Source organism: Misgurnus anguillicaudatus, chromosome 22 (assembly GCF_027580225.2).
Source record: "Misgurnus anguillicaudatus chromosome 22, ASM2758022v2, whole genome shotgun sequence".
Taxonomy (NCBI): domain Eukaryota; kingdom Metazoa; phylum Chordata; class Actinopteri; order Cypriniformes; family Cobitidae; genus Misgurnus; species Misgurnus anguillicaudatus.
Genome location: NC_073358.2, coordinates 21,104,223 through 21,121,466, shown reverse-complemented (window position 1 = coordinate 21,121,466; position 17,244 = coordinate 21,104,223). Strand labels below are relative to the sequence as shown.

Genomic DNA, 17,244 nt, shown 5'->3' with positions numbered 1-17,244 from the left:
GGATTTGAGAGAATTCCTGTGGATTACCTCATTTATATGTGTTTATTATTTACAGCCAATATTTCAAGTTTATTTTTCCTTCACCATTTAACCAGCAGTGTCTAAGTTTCACACTACACTACACAAAAATTGGCAGTAATATATTTAAATGTCTAAAATTTTAAAAGTTGTTAGGAAATACAATCTCTGTTTGTCACATTTACTTTACGCTTGGTTTCCTAACTGCTACAGTATAGTGATTTACAGCTGTTGTGCCTACAGGTCACAGTAATGCTGTAGTTCCTGCTTCCCATGGACAGGATGGCACAAATTAACCTGCTGGTCTTCTCCATCACAGGGTTTTCCCATTTTAATTGCCCCTAGGAAATAAGCATAGCCTGACAGACCTATGTACAGGATACAGTTCCAACTGGAATCAGTAGAATCATTAGAGAATTACAGTCTGTAATGTTTTTTTTTACTGTACAAGATCTCTTGTACAGAGTGATCAAACACAAATGTTTCTTGCATGGGAAAAATATATAATTTCTTGTCAGTGATGGTTGCATACTGCAAATGATAGAAGAAGACCAGAAAAAAAATCTCTGTATTGGAAGCCCCAGGACCTACCAGCTCTACAAAATAAAGCTGTTCATATACAGAATGATGAAACCAAAACCTTATGACACAAACTTGAGTAGAACTTTTCTGTGAAAAATATTTTGCGCAATATTAAAGTCAAAAATCTGTAATGTAACACGTATCTCCTTATCTTACACATATTCACAATGGTATAAGTTTATTATAAAGTTTGATAAGTTGATCTGTCAGGTCGTTTTTCCTGGAAAACGTCAGTTGTTTTTCAATACCGGTTAAGAGATGAAAACAGATACTGCAATAGCAGCCCAGTCTCACGAAATTTCGTTATATAGTCACGTATTTTTTTGATTCTTTTTTCGTGCTATTATCACGAAATTTCGTGTTTTTTCGTAGTCGTATAACGAATTCCTGTTTTCGTGTGATTATCACGTATTGGTTACTCGACTGTTTTGTCCTATTTTCTTACCATTGTCGCTTCGGTTTAGGGTTAGATTTACATAAAATGACATCCCTAACCAAACCCAACTCTAACCCTAACGCCAGGCGACATATAAAAAAATAAATCAGGAAAAATAGTGTAGATCAATATATTAAGTGACATTCTAATGCAAGCACCAAATCTAACCCTAAACCGAAGCGACAATGGTTTAAAAATAGGAAAAAACAGTCGAGTAACCAATACGTGATAATCACACGAAAACAGGAATTCGTTATACGACTACGAAAAAACACGAAATTTCGTGATAATAGCACGAAAAAAGAATCAAAAAAATACGTGACTATATCACGAAACTTTGTGAGACTGGGTAGGCAATAGAGACATAAATGTAAAATGAATTATTTATTCATTACTTTGTCCTACCATCAGGCATCACTTGATTGAGGCTTTCTCTTTGGCAGAATTGTACCTGAACCACTGTCAATTCAATTCAATTCAATTCAATTCAAAATGACTCGTATTACCAAGAAGAGGCTGTGTTATCAGTTCTAGGTTGTATCTGATAATAACAAACCATGGAATGTCATCACACATAAGAAGTCTTCCAGATGTCAACGTAATAATGCCATATATTTTGTAAGTCTTGCGATTCCTGTTTCCTGTGTTTTCAGTTAATGAGTCTCGGCGGTCATACTCGAAGGTTTTGGTCTTGTCCTTTTTAGGTTGCATGGTATGGTGAGCAGAGATGTCAAATAATGAAGTAGAAATACTTTGTTACCATAAGTAGAATTTTTTGGTATCTATACTTTACTGGAGTATTATTTTCAGTCGACTTTTTTACTTCTTACATTTTCACGCAATTATCTGTGTTTTCTACTCCTTGCATTTTAAAAGTAGCCTTGTTACTCCTATTTCATTTTGGCTTGTCAAAAATATGAGAAGCATAAGTTTAATCCATCACACTTGCACATATCACACTCCAGCAAGCAGGTCGTAGCCAGTGTTGGGGTCGTTACACAAAAATACTATTCTTAAAAGTTAATATTTCTCCACTACTGGCACATTTATTACTACTCCACATTTATCAAACAGGCACTTTCTCTTTGTCCTCAGCAAATTAAGCTACAGTAGGTGTTCGGTATAGAGAAACGTTTGAAAATGTTAGCGTTGTGATAAGTAGGCTCTACTAACTTTGTAACTCGTTACCCCCAACACTGTCTCGCGAAATTATATACCTATAGTCACAGAATTTTTTGATTGTTTTTCGTGATACTGTCACAGATTTCCGTGTTTTTTCATGATTGTATCACATATTTCTGTTTATGTGTCATTGTCACGTATTGGTTACTCAACAGCTTTTTTCTATTTTCAAATCATTGTCGCTACAGTTTAGGGTTAGATTTGGTGTTTGCATTATGTCACTTTAAGTATTGGTTTATACAAATTTTTCAAATTTATTTGTCTAAATTTTCAAAATGTCAAACCATTGTCGCCTGATGTTAGGGTTAAAGTTGGGTTTGCGTAAGGAAGTCTTTTTATGTAAATCTAACCCAAACCAAAGCGGCAATGGTAAGAAAATAGGACAAAGCAGTTGAGTAACAAATACGTGAACATGACACGTAAACAGAAATTCGTGATACGATCACGAAAAAAATGCGGAAATTCGTGACAGTATCACGAAAAAGAATAAAAAATTACGTGATTATATGTACATAATTTCGTGAGACTGCTGACATAGAGGTATGTAGCCAAGTCATGCCAAGACGTGCCATGATTTGCTTGCTAGCAGAAGGCTATGATTCAACGTTGCAAACTCGTTTGGTGGGCTCTGTGAAAGAAATTTGACTTGAACCAAATGTTATCTGAGCCTATATTATTACTATATGCAAATTTCCAATAAAGGTTATTGAAAACATGCCTCTGAAGTTTGACTTTTTGCACATTTACAATACTGTACAATACTGATATGATGACAACTAGTCATCATATATTGCTGCTCAGGAAACACATGTTAATGCTCAGTAGTACACATACATGTTTCTTTAATGTATTTTGCTTCTTTTTTAGGAGGTGGGGTAGTGCACAAGAGGCCCCTGTGGCCCAGTCTCAGCTTTTGTCCTCAACAGCATTTTTTCTTTACTACATTACTTTTACTTTTATACTTTAAGTAGTTTTGAACCAGTACTTTTACACTTTTACTTGAGTAAAAAGCTTGAGTTGATACTTCAACTTATACAGAAGTCTTTTTAAACCCTATCTATACTTCTACCTGAGTAAAGAATTTGAATACCTTTGACACCGGTGATGGCCCTGGATGTAAAATCGCATACTGTGCTTTTGTTTTTAACTTTCAATAAACTGTAACATTTTTTTGCTGTAGTTATGAAGCTGGTTGCCAGTAATTTACTGTAGCAGATAAAGACTGCAAATGTTTCATGTTCATTTAACTTTAAACTGGTGCCAGTAAATAACATAAATGTAAAATCTACAGTAAGTTACTGGCAGCTAGTTGCCAGTAATACCCAGTAATACTGTTTTTTCTACATATTTTTTTTACAGTGAAGTCTTTGTCTTTACAGAATAAAACAACAGCATAAAACAATAGCCTCATGCAAAGCATTCTGGGAACCTGAAATCATTTTTCTGTTTATTCCTTCAGATTTTGGTTTTCAGAATGATTTGCATGAGGGTATTATTTTAGTTTTATTCTGTCAAGATAAAGACTTACTGGCAAACAGCCCCTAGTAAAACTGTACATTTCTTCTATTCGCAGAGATTCTCATTGTAACAATTACTATGGTATTTAAAAGCAATTGGATTATGTTATGGTAGTGAGAAATTTCAATTCAAGTTTTTTAACCATAAGGTGTTAATCTACACTGTTAAAAAGTGAAAGTTTGATTAATTAAAAAAGAATACTTCAATAGGTAACAAAAAAAATTTTTTTTTCAACTTAAATCTTCTCACTTTAAGTAAAATTCTAAGTTGACAAAAGCTTACTTTTTTAGGTGTTACCAATTTGAGACATTTTAAAAATTTATTTTTTTTACTTTAAATTTTCTTACTTTAAGTAAAACATTAAATAATTTGATTAAGTGGATCAAACTTTCACTTTTTACAGTGCATTGAGGAATTTTAATGAATTGTGTTTTGTGGTGAACATTTTGCGGGCCATGTGTGACTTTTAACAGAGTTTCCACTGTTAACAGTGTTTCAAAGCAGTCACTTATGAGATTTAATAAAGGTTTTTAAACACCACTGTCCATATGGAGTTAGTCAGGTCACTAGTTTTTGATACACGGCCCACTTGTTTTAACAAACTTGGAGGGATGGGCTCTTTGATCTTCAAACCATATGGAAAGATATTTAGATCTTTCTGTTGCAAGTCATAGTACAAGTTAAACAATGGTGTGAAAACTGATTACTGTGGTGAGTGTATGGTAAGGTGAGCTTTCCAGCTGACCCGGTAAGACCTATTATGTAGGCAGGATGTAAACCAGAAGAAGCACTGGCCTGGAATTTCACATCTCTGTCAGTTTTAAAATGTATGTGGTTGACAGTGTCATTCTGCAGCAAAATCAAAAGAGTGAAATGTGTGGACTACTATCCATATACTATTATCATCATCAAAAAATCTTGGGGTCCGTAATTAATCAGTTTGTGAATCGATTAGACGGTGCTACACTTATTAAAAATGACAGACAAGAACTGGCCCACCTCACCATGCTATAATTAACCCCCTATTCAAATCGACTCCACCTACAGGTAGAACTGCGTAATTGCGCATAAGCAGTAAAACCATTTAAAGCGGAGTTAAATCTGTTAAGTTTAACAATGTTATGTGGCAAAACGTCATTGCTTTGTTAAACTAATAAGTTAATAATTAATCAAAATAATTCAATTCATTTTCAGTATGCATGCCAGTTACAGTAAATCCCTGTTACCCTCACAATACTACGTATTATATAGGCATATTTGCGTATTAAGCAAAAATTGTGAGTTAGATGACGATATTTCCTCTTTGTGTATTTAAAGCTGCTTCAGTAACGATTTATTATATTGGTTAATAAACACATTTATAAAAGCTTCACAAAGGGACCCATAATGTAAAACCTTACTTTTTTGATTTATTTCATTTTATATAGCCTACACTTGATATACACAATATTTGAAATGACATATAAATGTGTCTTTTGTGTTTAATGCCTAGACACGTTGAGACACCTGTGACGTGTGACCCAAGCACTTTCCCCCGCACCTCCCTCTACATGATGTCCACTCACTTTTCGGGTGCCATTGAGCCCCTCCTCTAAATCCCTGACGTTATTTAGGTGTAAAATGGATTTGAATTGACTGTTAGTTTAACCATAGTGTGTGCTGACGAGAAGAAGAACCATACGGCACATAGGCATTGTCCAAGCGGAGAAAGGGATAACACGCGCAATTTTACAGACACAAGGACACATCTAAAGATTTTAATGTGGGCTCATTGTGAGTTTGGATTATAGCATTTTCTTTGGAATTATAACTTCTAGGAAAGGTACGTGTCTCACTTCTGTCATGTTTTCTGGAGGTCTTGCAAATATTTGTGTACAGGTTACTGCTAAGACAATTAAATCATTTCTGAATAAAGTAGTCTACATTTTCATTCAGTCACTTTGAGGATACAATTATGACATAGTGTAAGTGTATTTTTTATGTTGGAAGTTGTTAATTTTAACGAAAATAAATCCAACATCAACATTATGGATTTCTTTCTTTCTTTCTTTCTTTCTTTTCATTTTCACAAAATTTTAAGTACATTACGTATATGACATAACGAAGTGAACGTTCAATTCTTTATCCTAATGCTGACTGTTTATTATATCACTGGGCGTGATTGGTTATGGCTCAAATGAGCCAAATAGAGCAATGATGTTTAAAGTCGTCCATCACATTCACATATTAGAGTCTACATTGATTTAGGCGCTGAAGACTTGCAGCAGAGAAATAACTGCAGGAGCGATACGCGCACGCGTTTGGCTGATAGGCAGCTGCGCTTAGAGCTCAGGGTTGCTGAATGGGTTTAATAATATTAATGCATGCATATTACCAAACGATTCATAATTAATTTGTCCTCTGGACGTGTTCTAAACTGAATAAGTTGTATGTTTTAATGTCATCTTTTAACTTCATATGGTATGTGGGCAGTCTCGTGAGCCCCCTTAGCGGTGGCAAAAGTTTGTGTCTCACCCCCCGCAGGGGATTATAGCAACTGAATACTCAAATTTGCCACCCACCCTCTGAGAGGAAACACTCCACACGACCACCACATCGCCGCACCAAAATGAGTGAAGTCCATCAGCATACGTGAGCCTTAAGTTAATAGATAGCAAACGTGTCGGTCATTCAGCGCAGTCTGCATTTCAGAGAAAGACATCTGATTGATCTAATTACTGATTCTATGACTCTTTTTTTCATCTCCTAGACAGAAGATGTTGCTAAATATAAAACATATATTTTGGTTTATCTGGATATGCCAAACAGCAACTGGACCTGGTAAGTTTGTAATGCTTTTTCAACTAATCGTAATGTTCTGAATAAGATTGTTGCATGTGTAAAAGAAAGAGAGACATGAAATATCTAAACTACAAACTCATGCATGCTTGTCCTTGCCTAAATTTCACTTAATGCAGGATTTAATGCTTTCTGGATTGTTGCACTTAATCCATGCAACAGTTTCAGGCTTTCGTTGTAAATTGAATTTACTATTCTTGAATCTCTTGATCTGGTCAAACTGTGGTTTTAACCCCACATTCCCACAAACTATTGTTTCACAGCTGTCTCTAATGGTTTACTTCCAGGCACCTACAGTATACCTTTTAATTAGGGCTCACTGGTAGTCTGGTGCAAACAGATGTCTTGACTTCATCACTCTGAGAAGCCATACACACACACACACATGTTGGTGTGTTACCCCTCAGGGGTAACCCCACTTGTCCAAAGCATTTCTCAAATTACTGATCTGTGTATATGCTGAGGTCCATCCTTTCCCCTTTAAAGTTATCAGTTCCTCATATAATTAGAATAAGCTTTATTATAAATTATAATTATTATTGCCTTGATTGTCATAAACACAGTAAAAACATGGTTTCATTTGCTTCACATACAGTATATATCTGTGTATACATGTATATATGTTTTTCCTTTTCAGTCTCTAGCACATTAATGGTGATGGGTCCTGTCAGTGGATTGTTATCTGGGAAAGTGACCCTTCCATGTCACTTCTCCAACATTCCCACTGTTGCACCTAGCAACATAGGAACAGATTACCTGCGCATCAAATGGACCAAAATTGAGGGAGATGTGGAGTCAACTGTTCTCGTTGCCCAAAACGGTGTTATTAAGATTGGTTCAGGATACCGGACTCGTGTTTCTGTGCCTAGTCACCCAGAAGACGTCGGGGATGCTTCTTTAACAGTGGTAAAACTTCGGGCCAGTGATGCTGGGACTTACCGCTGCGAAGTGATGTTTGGAATTGAGGACACACAAGATACAGTCAGTTTAGATGTTGATGGTAAGAATTTGTCTTTTTTTTCTCCTGTCCTGTCAAATCCTGTTCGGAAACACGCAGTTGTTGTATGATATAGCTGAAGCCTGTATGCTGCCAATATGACCACATTTCTCAAAGAAAATTGATCGCTCACAACCAAAGTTAATTATAGGTAAATGATTGGTGGGCTTGTTAATGGGAGAAAGCCCACAAGCACATTATTTAAATTGTTATAAGTTTCTAAGGCTGTTAGCAGATCAACTGTGCGAAAGTGAAGTTTACAGTCCAATAAACTTGGCTTCCCCTAATGTTTTCCCTCTGCTTGGATAAGTTGTAACACTGGGACGCATGTTTGAGAGGATAGGATGATTTATGTATGGGTCATGTGAAAGGATGGGATGGGACTACCCAGAACTGTTTTGGCTGTAGAATCAGAGCACCACCCTGCACTCACCAAAGACGCACTCAGATTTTAATTAGATCCATTACTCATTTAATTTGAACTGATTTCAAAGAAACAATTATGCGGGCGGATGGAATGTCCCTTCATTTAAATGAATGTCCCAACACTGCTTGGTTTATTAATTTGTTTATAAGCAACTGGAATTATAAAAAAACAACGTGCTATGCTCACATTTAATGTAATTGGCATTTATAAAGTAAATGGATAAAATCGGTACTTGTTAATATTTGTTTTCTTCTTTATTGAACAGGCGTGGTGTTTCACTACCGGACTCATTTTAGCAGATACAGTCTGAACTATGCAGAAGCTGTGCAGACCTGTAAGGATATTGGAGCCACCATCGCAACAGCAGAACAACTGAAAGCAGCCAATGAGGATGGTTTTGACCAATGTGATGCTGGGTGGTTAGCAGATCAAACAGTGAGGTAAGAAGCAACACATGCAACCTGAAGTAGTTGATTTCAGCAAAATGGCAAGCTCGATGCAAATCCCTGGCTCAACATTCTGACAAAAAAAAATGAAATTGCAGAAGCTGAAGAGATTTTTCTCTGTAAACTGTAGTCTTAATTGTGTCTCTCTATTTGTAGATATCCAATCACTAGACCAAGGCCTGGCTGCTTTGGGAATTTGCTTAAAAAACCGGGTGTCAGGTCATATGGTAAACGTGAGCCCACTGACACTTTTGATGTGTACTGCTATGTGGACAAGATTGAGGGTATGTGTTTTACTATTCGTTTTTTTTTTTTTCAAATTATAAACAGTCTTGTCTTAAAGGCCAACAATTCTGTGGTAAGATAAGTTTATAAGCAACGCTTTATCTGTTGTCTGGCCTCTGTGGACACACTTAATTTAGTTTTCAAACCACAGTCATGATCAAAATGAATATCAACCATATTACCCAAGAACATCCACATTTTAAACAGTGAAGGAGACGATATAAACTTTTGCTTTTTAAATCTGTAGTTCTTTTTAAATCTAATTTTGTTTGCTTGACTACTTAACTACTGGGATTGAGATTGACACATTACAAGTAACATTTAATTCATCAGGGATTTGTAACTTTATGGGACTTTCTCAAATGTGGGTTGTGTCCGTTTCAGTGTTGTTATAGAAAGGCATAATAAACAACCAGAAGCAGTGGATGACAAATGGATTTGGAAATTAACACCCTTGTATGTTGTGGTGTTTAAAATGCCTCATTTAATCATGGAAAAAAGATCTGGGTATGGCTTTACTGTGAAAGCTCAGTTCCATCTTTGGAAAATAACACCCAGGGCTAAGCAAAAACAATTGTATCTCCGTTTTATTTCTTATTACCGTGTCCATGACCCCCCCACCCAGTGCTTCAAGTGGTGGATATGGGTTACCTGCATTTTGTTCTCATTAATGGAGTATACCTTAAAAGGCTTTAACGCTTGTCAAAGTATACCTGGGTCTATAATATCTAATCCATCCTAACACGTAAACTAAACTGTTATGTCAAATCTATAATACTAATAGGGTCTTCTTTATTTGCTTTAGGAAATGTTTTCTTTGCCCCCACGTTGCGTAAGATGACTTTTGATGAGGCCAAGGCTGAGTGTGAAAGCAGGAATGCTGTGCTGGCCTCTCCGGGTCAACTTCACGCTGCCTGGAGACAGGGAATGGACCGATGCGATTATGGGTGGCTCTCTGATGGCAGTGCCCGTCATCCTGTCTCTGTACCCAGACTTCAGTGTGGTGGTGGTCTGCTGGGTATACGGACCATGTATCGCCACCAAAACCAAACAGGCTTCCCAGATCCCAATTTGAAGTTAGGAGCGTACTGTTTCAAAGGTAAATATTTTACCCTGTGGATTTATGGTATCATAAATAAAGCGTTTCAAGGAATCGGACAACAGCCATTCTAACAGCACTTTTAAAACTATCTCAAGTTTATCTGACTTCCTGAGGATAGGTTTTTAGGGAAACAGACCAAAGCAGAAAATTAAATAAAGTACAGTGAACCACTTTTTCTTAATTTTGGTTGTTTTAGGCTGAGTATGGAAAAGTTTACATGAGGGTAGCTCACTCTCAAGTGATTCACTGACCTCACTCTTCTGCATTTTGGGTTGCCGCCTGTTTCCTAGGAAACCAAACTGGGCTTGGTTTTATAACGTTCTGAGGTCCGTTATGCCACTGAAGTGTTTAATAGCTACAACTCCAACTGCTAAAATGACAGATTCTTGTCAGAGTTTGCCTTTGGTGTTTACAGGTACTTGCAGTTCAAAGAGAAATGTTCTAGTATTTCCATCAGCATAGATGACCTCATTAACACAGTATTATGCAACAAGACAGACCGTTCTTAAAACATAAATGTAGTATTAAGATGAGAGCCTGTTTACACCTGGTTTTAAGATGCATTTTGGTAGATCGGAACACAAGTATGATATGATATGAAACGTTTTGAGCTCATCCACTTTCGATCGCATTTATAGGTAGTCGAAAAAAGCATTCGACCGGACGCTCATGTGGTCCAATGTGCTTGAACAGCCACAAAAGACCGCCTCTTTTTCGCCTATTAATGTGTAATGTACCGAACACAATGTTTTCTCACTGGTCCTGACTTTAAAGAGCACAAATGGTCCGATATGCTAAAGGTACATAACCCAAAGTAAACGATGACGCAAGTTATCGTCTCCAACGTGAATCTCTTTTCTTGGACTACAACAAACACACGGATTGTAGTCAACAGTTTACTTCCTGCCATTGGTGATGTAGACAAGACCGACATTATCATAATTCCTTCTGCTTTGGACTCACAGCCTGTATATTAACTCCTGTTAGCATTGCAATGTGCGCAAATCTTTTAAACATGGTAAGGAGTTTCACATTTCCTGCTGACGTCAGAGGTATTCAGGCCAATCACAACGTACAGTTTAGCTTGCCAATCAAGGACACAGAGCTTTTCAAATCTGCGCATTTCAAAAGAGAGTGACACCTGGAGCTAGTAAAATGTACGGTATGTAAAACACATAATGTGTTTTTTAACCATAAACCATGCAAACACATTATATTATACCAAATATACAAAATAACGTTGTTTTTTAGCAATTAAATAGGTGCTCTTTAAGCATCAGTAGATGCATTTCTATTATTTTTCAACTTGCGCAATGAAAATTCCCACTGGCCGTATTTGCAATTCGCAATGTCAATTTGTGCAATTCAAAGGGTAATGGAAACGCAACTACAGTGTCCAGTATGGTCTTTAGCATAGATATGTATAATAAAGGCTAGATGTCTCGCCCACGCTGCTGGCAAATTGAGTGGAACGTCCACATTTGGCGGCCATCTTACCACAGGCCACTCGGTCACTTGTAGCATTGCGCTTAATGTAGCATGTACTTTTAAATGACCATACCGATTTTCAAACAGTTTGGTTTGTTATAAACGCCAGATATGTACCTATGACACTGCATACTTAATGAATAATTTTCATGAATCATGTTAAAGCATCCAGAATTATAGCCACGTTAATAATGTTTGTATGAAACCAAACCATTTGAAAACCGGTAGAAAATGGAGCAAGTTATGGTCATTTAAAAGTACCTGCACCATTAAAACTCAATGCTACAAGTGAGCGAGCGCCCTGTGGTAAGATGGCCGCCAGGTGATGACGTTAGAGACTTTGCCGTAACACATCTAGCCTTTATTATACGTATCTATGGTCTTTAGGCCATCATTCATGAAACTAAAGGAGCTGCTCTCTGCCTCTTTTATTTCCGTTTCAGTGTGTGAAAGTTGCGCAAGCTTATATCATCAATTGCTCTAAAATATCTGAGAAAGCCCTTACATGTAGTACATAGTACGTTGTGCAGCATGCTTACTAACAACACGCAGTGGTACTCTGACATAATATTGTTTTAATGACTCGCCCATAGATCTTCTCCCTGTAATCAGGACAGAAGCGGTCGAAAATGGACAAAAGAGAGATTAAAACACCGGGTGTAAACGTCCACTTGTGATCCGATCAACCAAAACAAATCTTGATACCAGGTGTAAATGTTTTCTTAGAGCATAGAAAGAAATAAAAGTAGGTATTACCTGCTTTTTTCCACATCTTTCTGCTGTCATCTCCTTACTTCCTGTCATTCGCACCAGCGCTTATCTGACCAGACATGTGGATAAAGGAGAGAGCTCTAAATTCAGTGGGTCTCGCTAACCCCTGACCCGGATGGGGAGTTATCTTTTCAGCTGAGGCTAATTTAGATGACCTACCCCCTGCCAGTCAGGGCACTCACCCAGAATGACAGCCATCAACTGCTGTGATAAGTAATGGACCTGAGGTTCACCCTACACTGAACACTGTGACCTCTCTTTTTGTTTAGTTCACTTTCAACTCTGTAAAGCCTCTCTGATCCTTGTGGGATTGAGTGCTGTTTAAATGGCTTCTCTTACATGGTGGGTTGATTCTCACGTTTGTTTGCCTGTAACGAGTGTGAAGGGCCATTCACACTTTAACGAAACCTATAACGTTAATGATAACTAGGTCTATTAGCGTCTGCACCACCAGACGATAATGATATCTTTTACGGCACAGTACTTGCGCAAATCATTTACCTTCAATAGCATTAACTAAAATTGCACATTTCCTTTAAAAAAATTGTGTAATTGTTTACATGTATTAAATATGCTGTTCTTGTTGCATTTACTGTATAGTGGCTATAACCAGCAGACGTCCTTAAAACACTGCATTTCATGTATGTCTAAACAGTGAATCTAGTGTAATCTAATATCTTACCTTAGTGTAGTCAGTGTAGTAGAATGAAAACATTATGAAGTCAATTTTACTGCAAGCGCTGGACACCTGAGGTAATTTTATGCTATAGACCTCAGCAATAAGCTTCTCCACATTGCTATCTGCCATTCAAATATGCGTGCACTTAAAATTCAAATAGATTTGATTGGCTGTCAATGGTTTGTTGTTCATCTGTTGAAAAAAAAACGCTCAGAAATGGCTAGTATAACAAATGATGTATACACATAATATCACTATCCCTTGCTGTTTAAACTGTGCCAGTCTGAATCGGCTTAAGATAAACTACAGAAATTCACACATAAGCATTTTCATATTCCAAAGCAGACAGACAATAGATTACGTGGGTAAGCCACAGTTTTTTTCTGAAAAGGAAAAGACACCTCATGGCTGACAGTGCTAAATAGGGCATAATCCAGAACAGCTGGAGCTTTGGCTGTTGGCCTGTTTTATTACAGAAACCTTTGAAGATGATGTTTTTTCGTTTGAGTTTTTATTTAGTGAACACATAAGGTAATTGAAAGAGCTAAACATCCATTACGTTCATATAAGCTGTTTATATGAAGTTTATATGAATTCGGTTAACACAATATGCTTGGCTGTAGTGTGAGTGTACAAATGAGTTGTATGTTGGATGTTCTATCAACCTTTACTTTTTTTAAGCCAGACATTGCATACAATGAAAGAGCTGTCTGTACAAAGCGTTTAATACTGACCAAGCCCTTATTTTCCTTTTTTATGAAGCGTACATGAAACAAATGTTTTATAGTCAACAATTTAAAACACTTTATTACCCAAGGGTGTTACGGCTATTGTTAAGCATTTGGGGAATTCTGAGAGTGCATGTTCAATTCAGCCACTTGCTTTAGCAACAATAAAAAAGGCATAATAATCTGATTACAATAATACTATATATGTTAAACAATGCCTAAGGCTGTGTACACACCAAACATGAAGCATCGCATTACTCTGTCAGCCCAGTCTCACGAAATTTTATTATATAGTCACGTCATTTTTTGATTAATTTTTCGTGATATTATCACGAATTTACGATTTTTTTTGTGATCGTATAACAAATTCCTGTTTTCGTGTGATTATCACATATTGGTTACACAACTGTTTTGTCCTATTTTCTTACCATTGTCACTTCAGTTTAGGCTTAGATTTACATAAAATGACATCCCTACCCAAACCCAACTCTAACCGTAACGGCAGGTGGCATATAAAAAAATTAATCAGAAAAAAATAGTATAAACCAATACATAAAGTGACATTCTAATGCAAGCACCAAATCTAACCCTAAACCGAAGCGACAATGGTTTGAAAATAGGAAAAAGCAGTTGAGTAAATGATGCGTGATTATCACACGAAAACAGGAATTCGTTATATGAAAACGAAAAAAAAAACACGAAAATTTGTGATAATATCACGAAAAAGAAAATAAAAATTACGTGACTATATCACAAAATCTTGTGAGACTGGGTAGTCCTTCGTCTAGATTAATTTTTCGCTTGAGTTGAATATTTTCAACTTGTGCAGAGACGCGATTGAGGCATTGAATTTGCATTTGGTTTGTACCCCTCCTTAAAGTTGAGGGGATTTTATTTAACTTTCACTGTAAAAAAAATCTTGTTGGACTTAAATTTTTAAGTTTAATCAGCTAGGATTTACAAGTTATGTTAACTCTTTCACCGCCATAGACGAGTTATCTTGTCAATTAAGAGAAAACATTTGCATAAAAAAGTGTTTTTATGGTAAGTGTTTTTATGGTAATATGTAATACTGCAATTATCCACTAGATGCCGCTCTTACCCAATTTATAAAAAAAGAAGCAAAAAATTATTTATTAATTTTACACTCCGCGTATGTTTGGATAATTATTCTGAATCTGACCTCTAACAATAATCCTTCACAAAAATGCAATTATTTCAGCTTTTCGCTCAAAATTGTGTAATTTTGAAGAAAAATATCCATATTTAAGAGTTTATAAACAGAGAAAAAATATAAATAGGATAAAACTTTTTTCCCATTTTGTTTGTTTATTTATTGTTTGTTTGTTTGAAAGCAGAGGGTCTGTTCCTTCATTTGATATATTTGCATGTTTATATATTTTCAGAAGATAATTTTCCTGAAAGGCATTTTGTGAAACTTTTGTAAAAAAAAAGGCTGGTGGGGAATGAGTTAACAGTATTGTAACTTATACAATAAAATTGACATAACTAAATCAAATATAACTTGATTTTATAAGTTACAGCAACTCATTACTAGTCAACACAGTTTAAATGACTTGTAAATCATAGCTGATTAAACTTAAAAATTGTTAAAAACATTTTCACTAAATAATTATTATAGGATGTCCCAAACATTATGTTTGGCGATTTTGTGTTATTATTATTTTTTTTCTTTTACTATTTGACAAAAAATAAAGATATCTTGTTTATTTAATATAAAATAAATAATTTTTATATTATATTACCAGGTGTGTTGCATTGTTTACATCCCTCCGATCTACTCATATTTCAGTGTCTGTAATGCTAAACATATTGTGAACATACTATAACAGCATATTTTCTGTTTTAGGTTTTAAGTTTTTATTCAACCAGTCCTCTTGGGTGGATGTCATGATCATTAATGCTACCACAGCGGAGCCCACCCTCACTACAGAGACCACCGTCCAGACTCGTTCTCCTGATACCGATCTCTCTCATGTGCCTGAAATGTTTGCTTCATCCCAGGATGCTTCTGATGATGACCAGTCTTTTACAAATGTTTCTGATGGCCAGGCCCCAACAGATGCCCCTTATATGTTTTCTACAAGCATGGCACCACCAAAGACAAGCCCTCTTTCTAACAATCTAGAATCTTTCAAAACACCCACGGTCAGTGTCAAATCAGAGGAAAGTTTCTCATCAACACTTTCAGATTTTGATATTAGTGATTTTGAAACTCCGACCATTGATGAAGTAGTAAAAGTTCGTGGAGATGTACTCCCCGAAGAATCTACAACTGCTGTCACCGCTACCACAGAAGCCCTTATGGATAGAAATACTATTGAAGTGAGCACAATTCTATCTGACATTCTGGTCTCAAGCTCTCCGAACACAAAGCCTTTGTTTGCGGTTGGGAAAACAGAGGAAGCTATCCAAGTTGGAGTTACAGCCGACAGAGATTCAGACTCTGATGACACTGCAATTTTCTCTACTGTAGAGCCATTTGTGACCAGTATCACCCCTGACTCCAGACTCCACACAGCAAAACTGTCACAATACAGCACAGAACAAACTGTAGGAACAACCGGGCCAGTAACAGTAGTTAACACTGATGAGTATAGGAGCAAAATCGAATCACCTTCTTCCACACACTCATCTTATATAATGACAGATAAAGCTTTTTTTGAGAGTGCTAAGTCTACTGTGTTCACTGAGTATGATGACAATATCAACATTGAAGGCAATGTTATGGCAGAACCCTCACCTCATCTGTTCGCACAGACATTCACCAGCCAAGAAACTGAACCTACAGTGACCTCTAATGGATCTGAAGTTCCTGAGCGAACAGTGACAGGAACACATTCGCTTACTGATCATGCACCATCACACGAGGAAGCTACTTCAGAAACACCCAATGAGACACTAACAGAGGCCAAGGACACCATCACAGAGGCCAGGCATCTCAAATCAGGTACTATTTTCACTACATTCGGGCTATTTGAATATTACAAAATGTAGTACAAGGTAATGCAGCTGTTTTTTAATCAGATTTTGATCATTTTAATTTGATTATTTACATATGAGTCGTTAATACCGTAGGAACATGTATTGATCAGTTCTTGATTACTAGTAAGAGAATGTCATTTAACTACACTAAAAAAGGGTCAAAAAGGGACGAGCACCGGAAGTTGGGTTGAAAAGAATCCAGAAAATGTTTTGACCCAACAATGGGTTAAAACAACCCAGTATTTTTGGGTTGAAACAACCCAGCCCTGATAATATTCCATTTCTGTCAATAGATCCTTCTAAAAGTTACACATTGCACCTTTAAGAGTTAAACAGAACTGTCAAAACATCCTCAATGGTCTGAAAAGTAAATGTATTTCTTTTACAAAATAATGACCATAGTTCCCATTAGATTCTGACTATAGAGGGTATGCACATGACGTCACCGTCGGCGAGAAGGCCTGAGGTTACACCCACTGAGTGGCAAAAGACAGAGCGGAAGCATTTAAGTACTGCGTGACCTCGGCGAAAACACGGTGAAAACATTTCGAAATGGGAAAAAGCTGGTGTGCGATAGATTGTACTAACAGATTAACAAGAATTCGGTGCTATCGTTTTACAGCCTGACAAAAAGCACCGAAAGGAGAAGTAAATTGATCGTTCATTCCAACGTACACAGACCACTGGTGGGTTGATAAGTTGCTATCAAGGAGAAGTTTTACTTTCTACTTAAAAGTATTT

The 17,244-nt window shown here is 36.6% G+C and overlaps 1 protein-coding gene across 1 annotated transcript in view; it reads left to right on the top strand.

The window, feature by feature from the left end:
• Positions 1-5,380: 5,380 nt before the first annotated feature.
• Positions 5,381-17,244, top strand: part of LOC129440665 (uncharacterized) — a 35,500-nt gene continuing 23,636 nt past the window's right edge. The window contains exons 1-7 of the mRNA XM_055200155.2: positions 5,381-5,558; positions 6,486-6,556; positions 7,212-7,574; positions 8,264-8,438; positions 8,601-8,728; positions 9,535-9,828; positions 15,368-16,468. Coding sequence (XP_055056130.2) covers positions 6,493-6,556; positions 7,212-7,574; positions 8,264-8,438; positions 8,601-8,728; positions 9,535-9,828; positions 15,368-16,468 — 2,125 coding nt within the window. The 5' untranslated portion in view covers positions 5,381-5,558; positions 6,486-6,492. The remainder of the gene's footprint in view (positions 5,559-6,485; positions 6,557-7,211; positions 7,575-8,263; positions 8,439-8,600; positions 8,729-9,534; positions 9,829-15,367; positions 16,469-17,244) is intronic.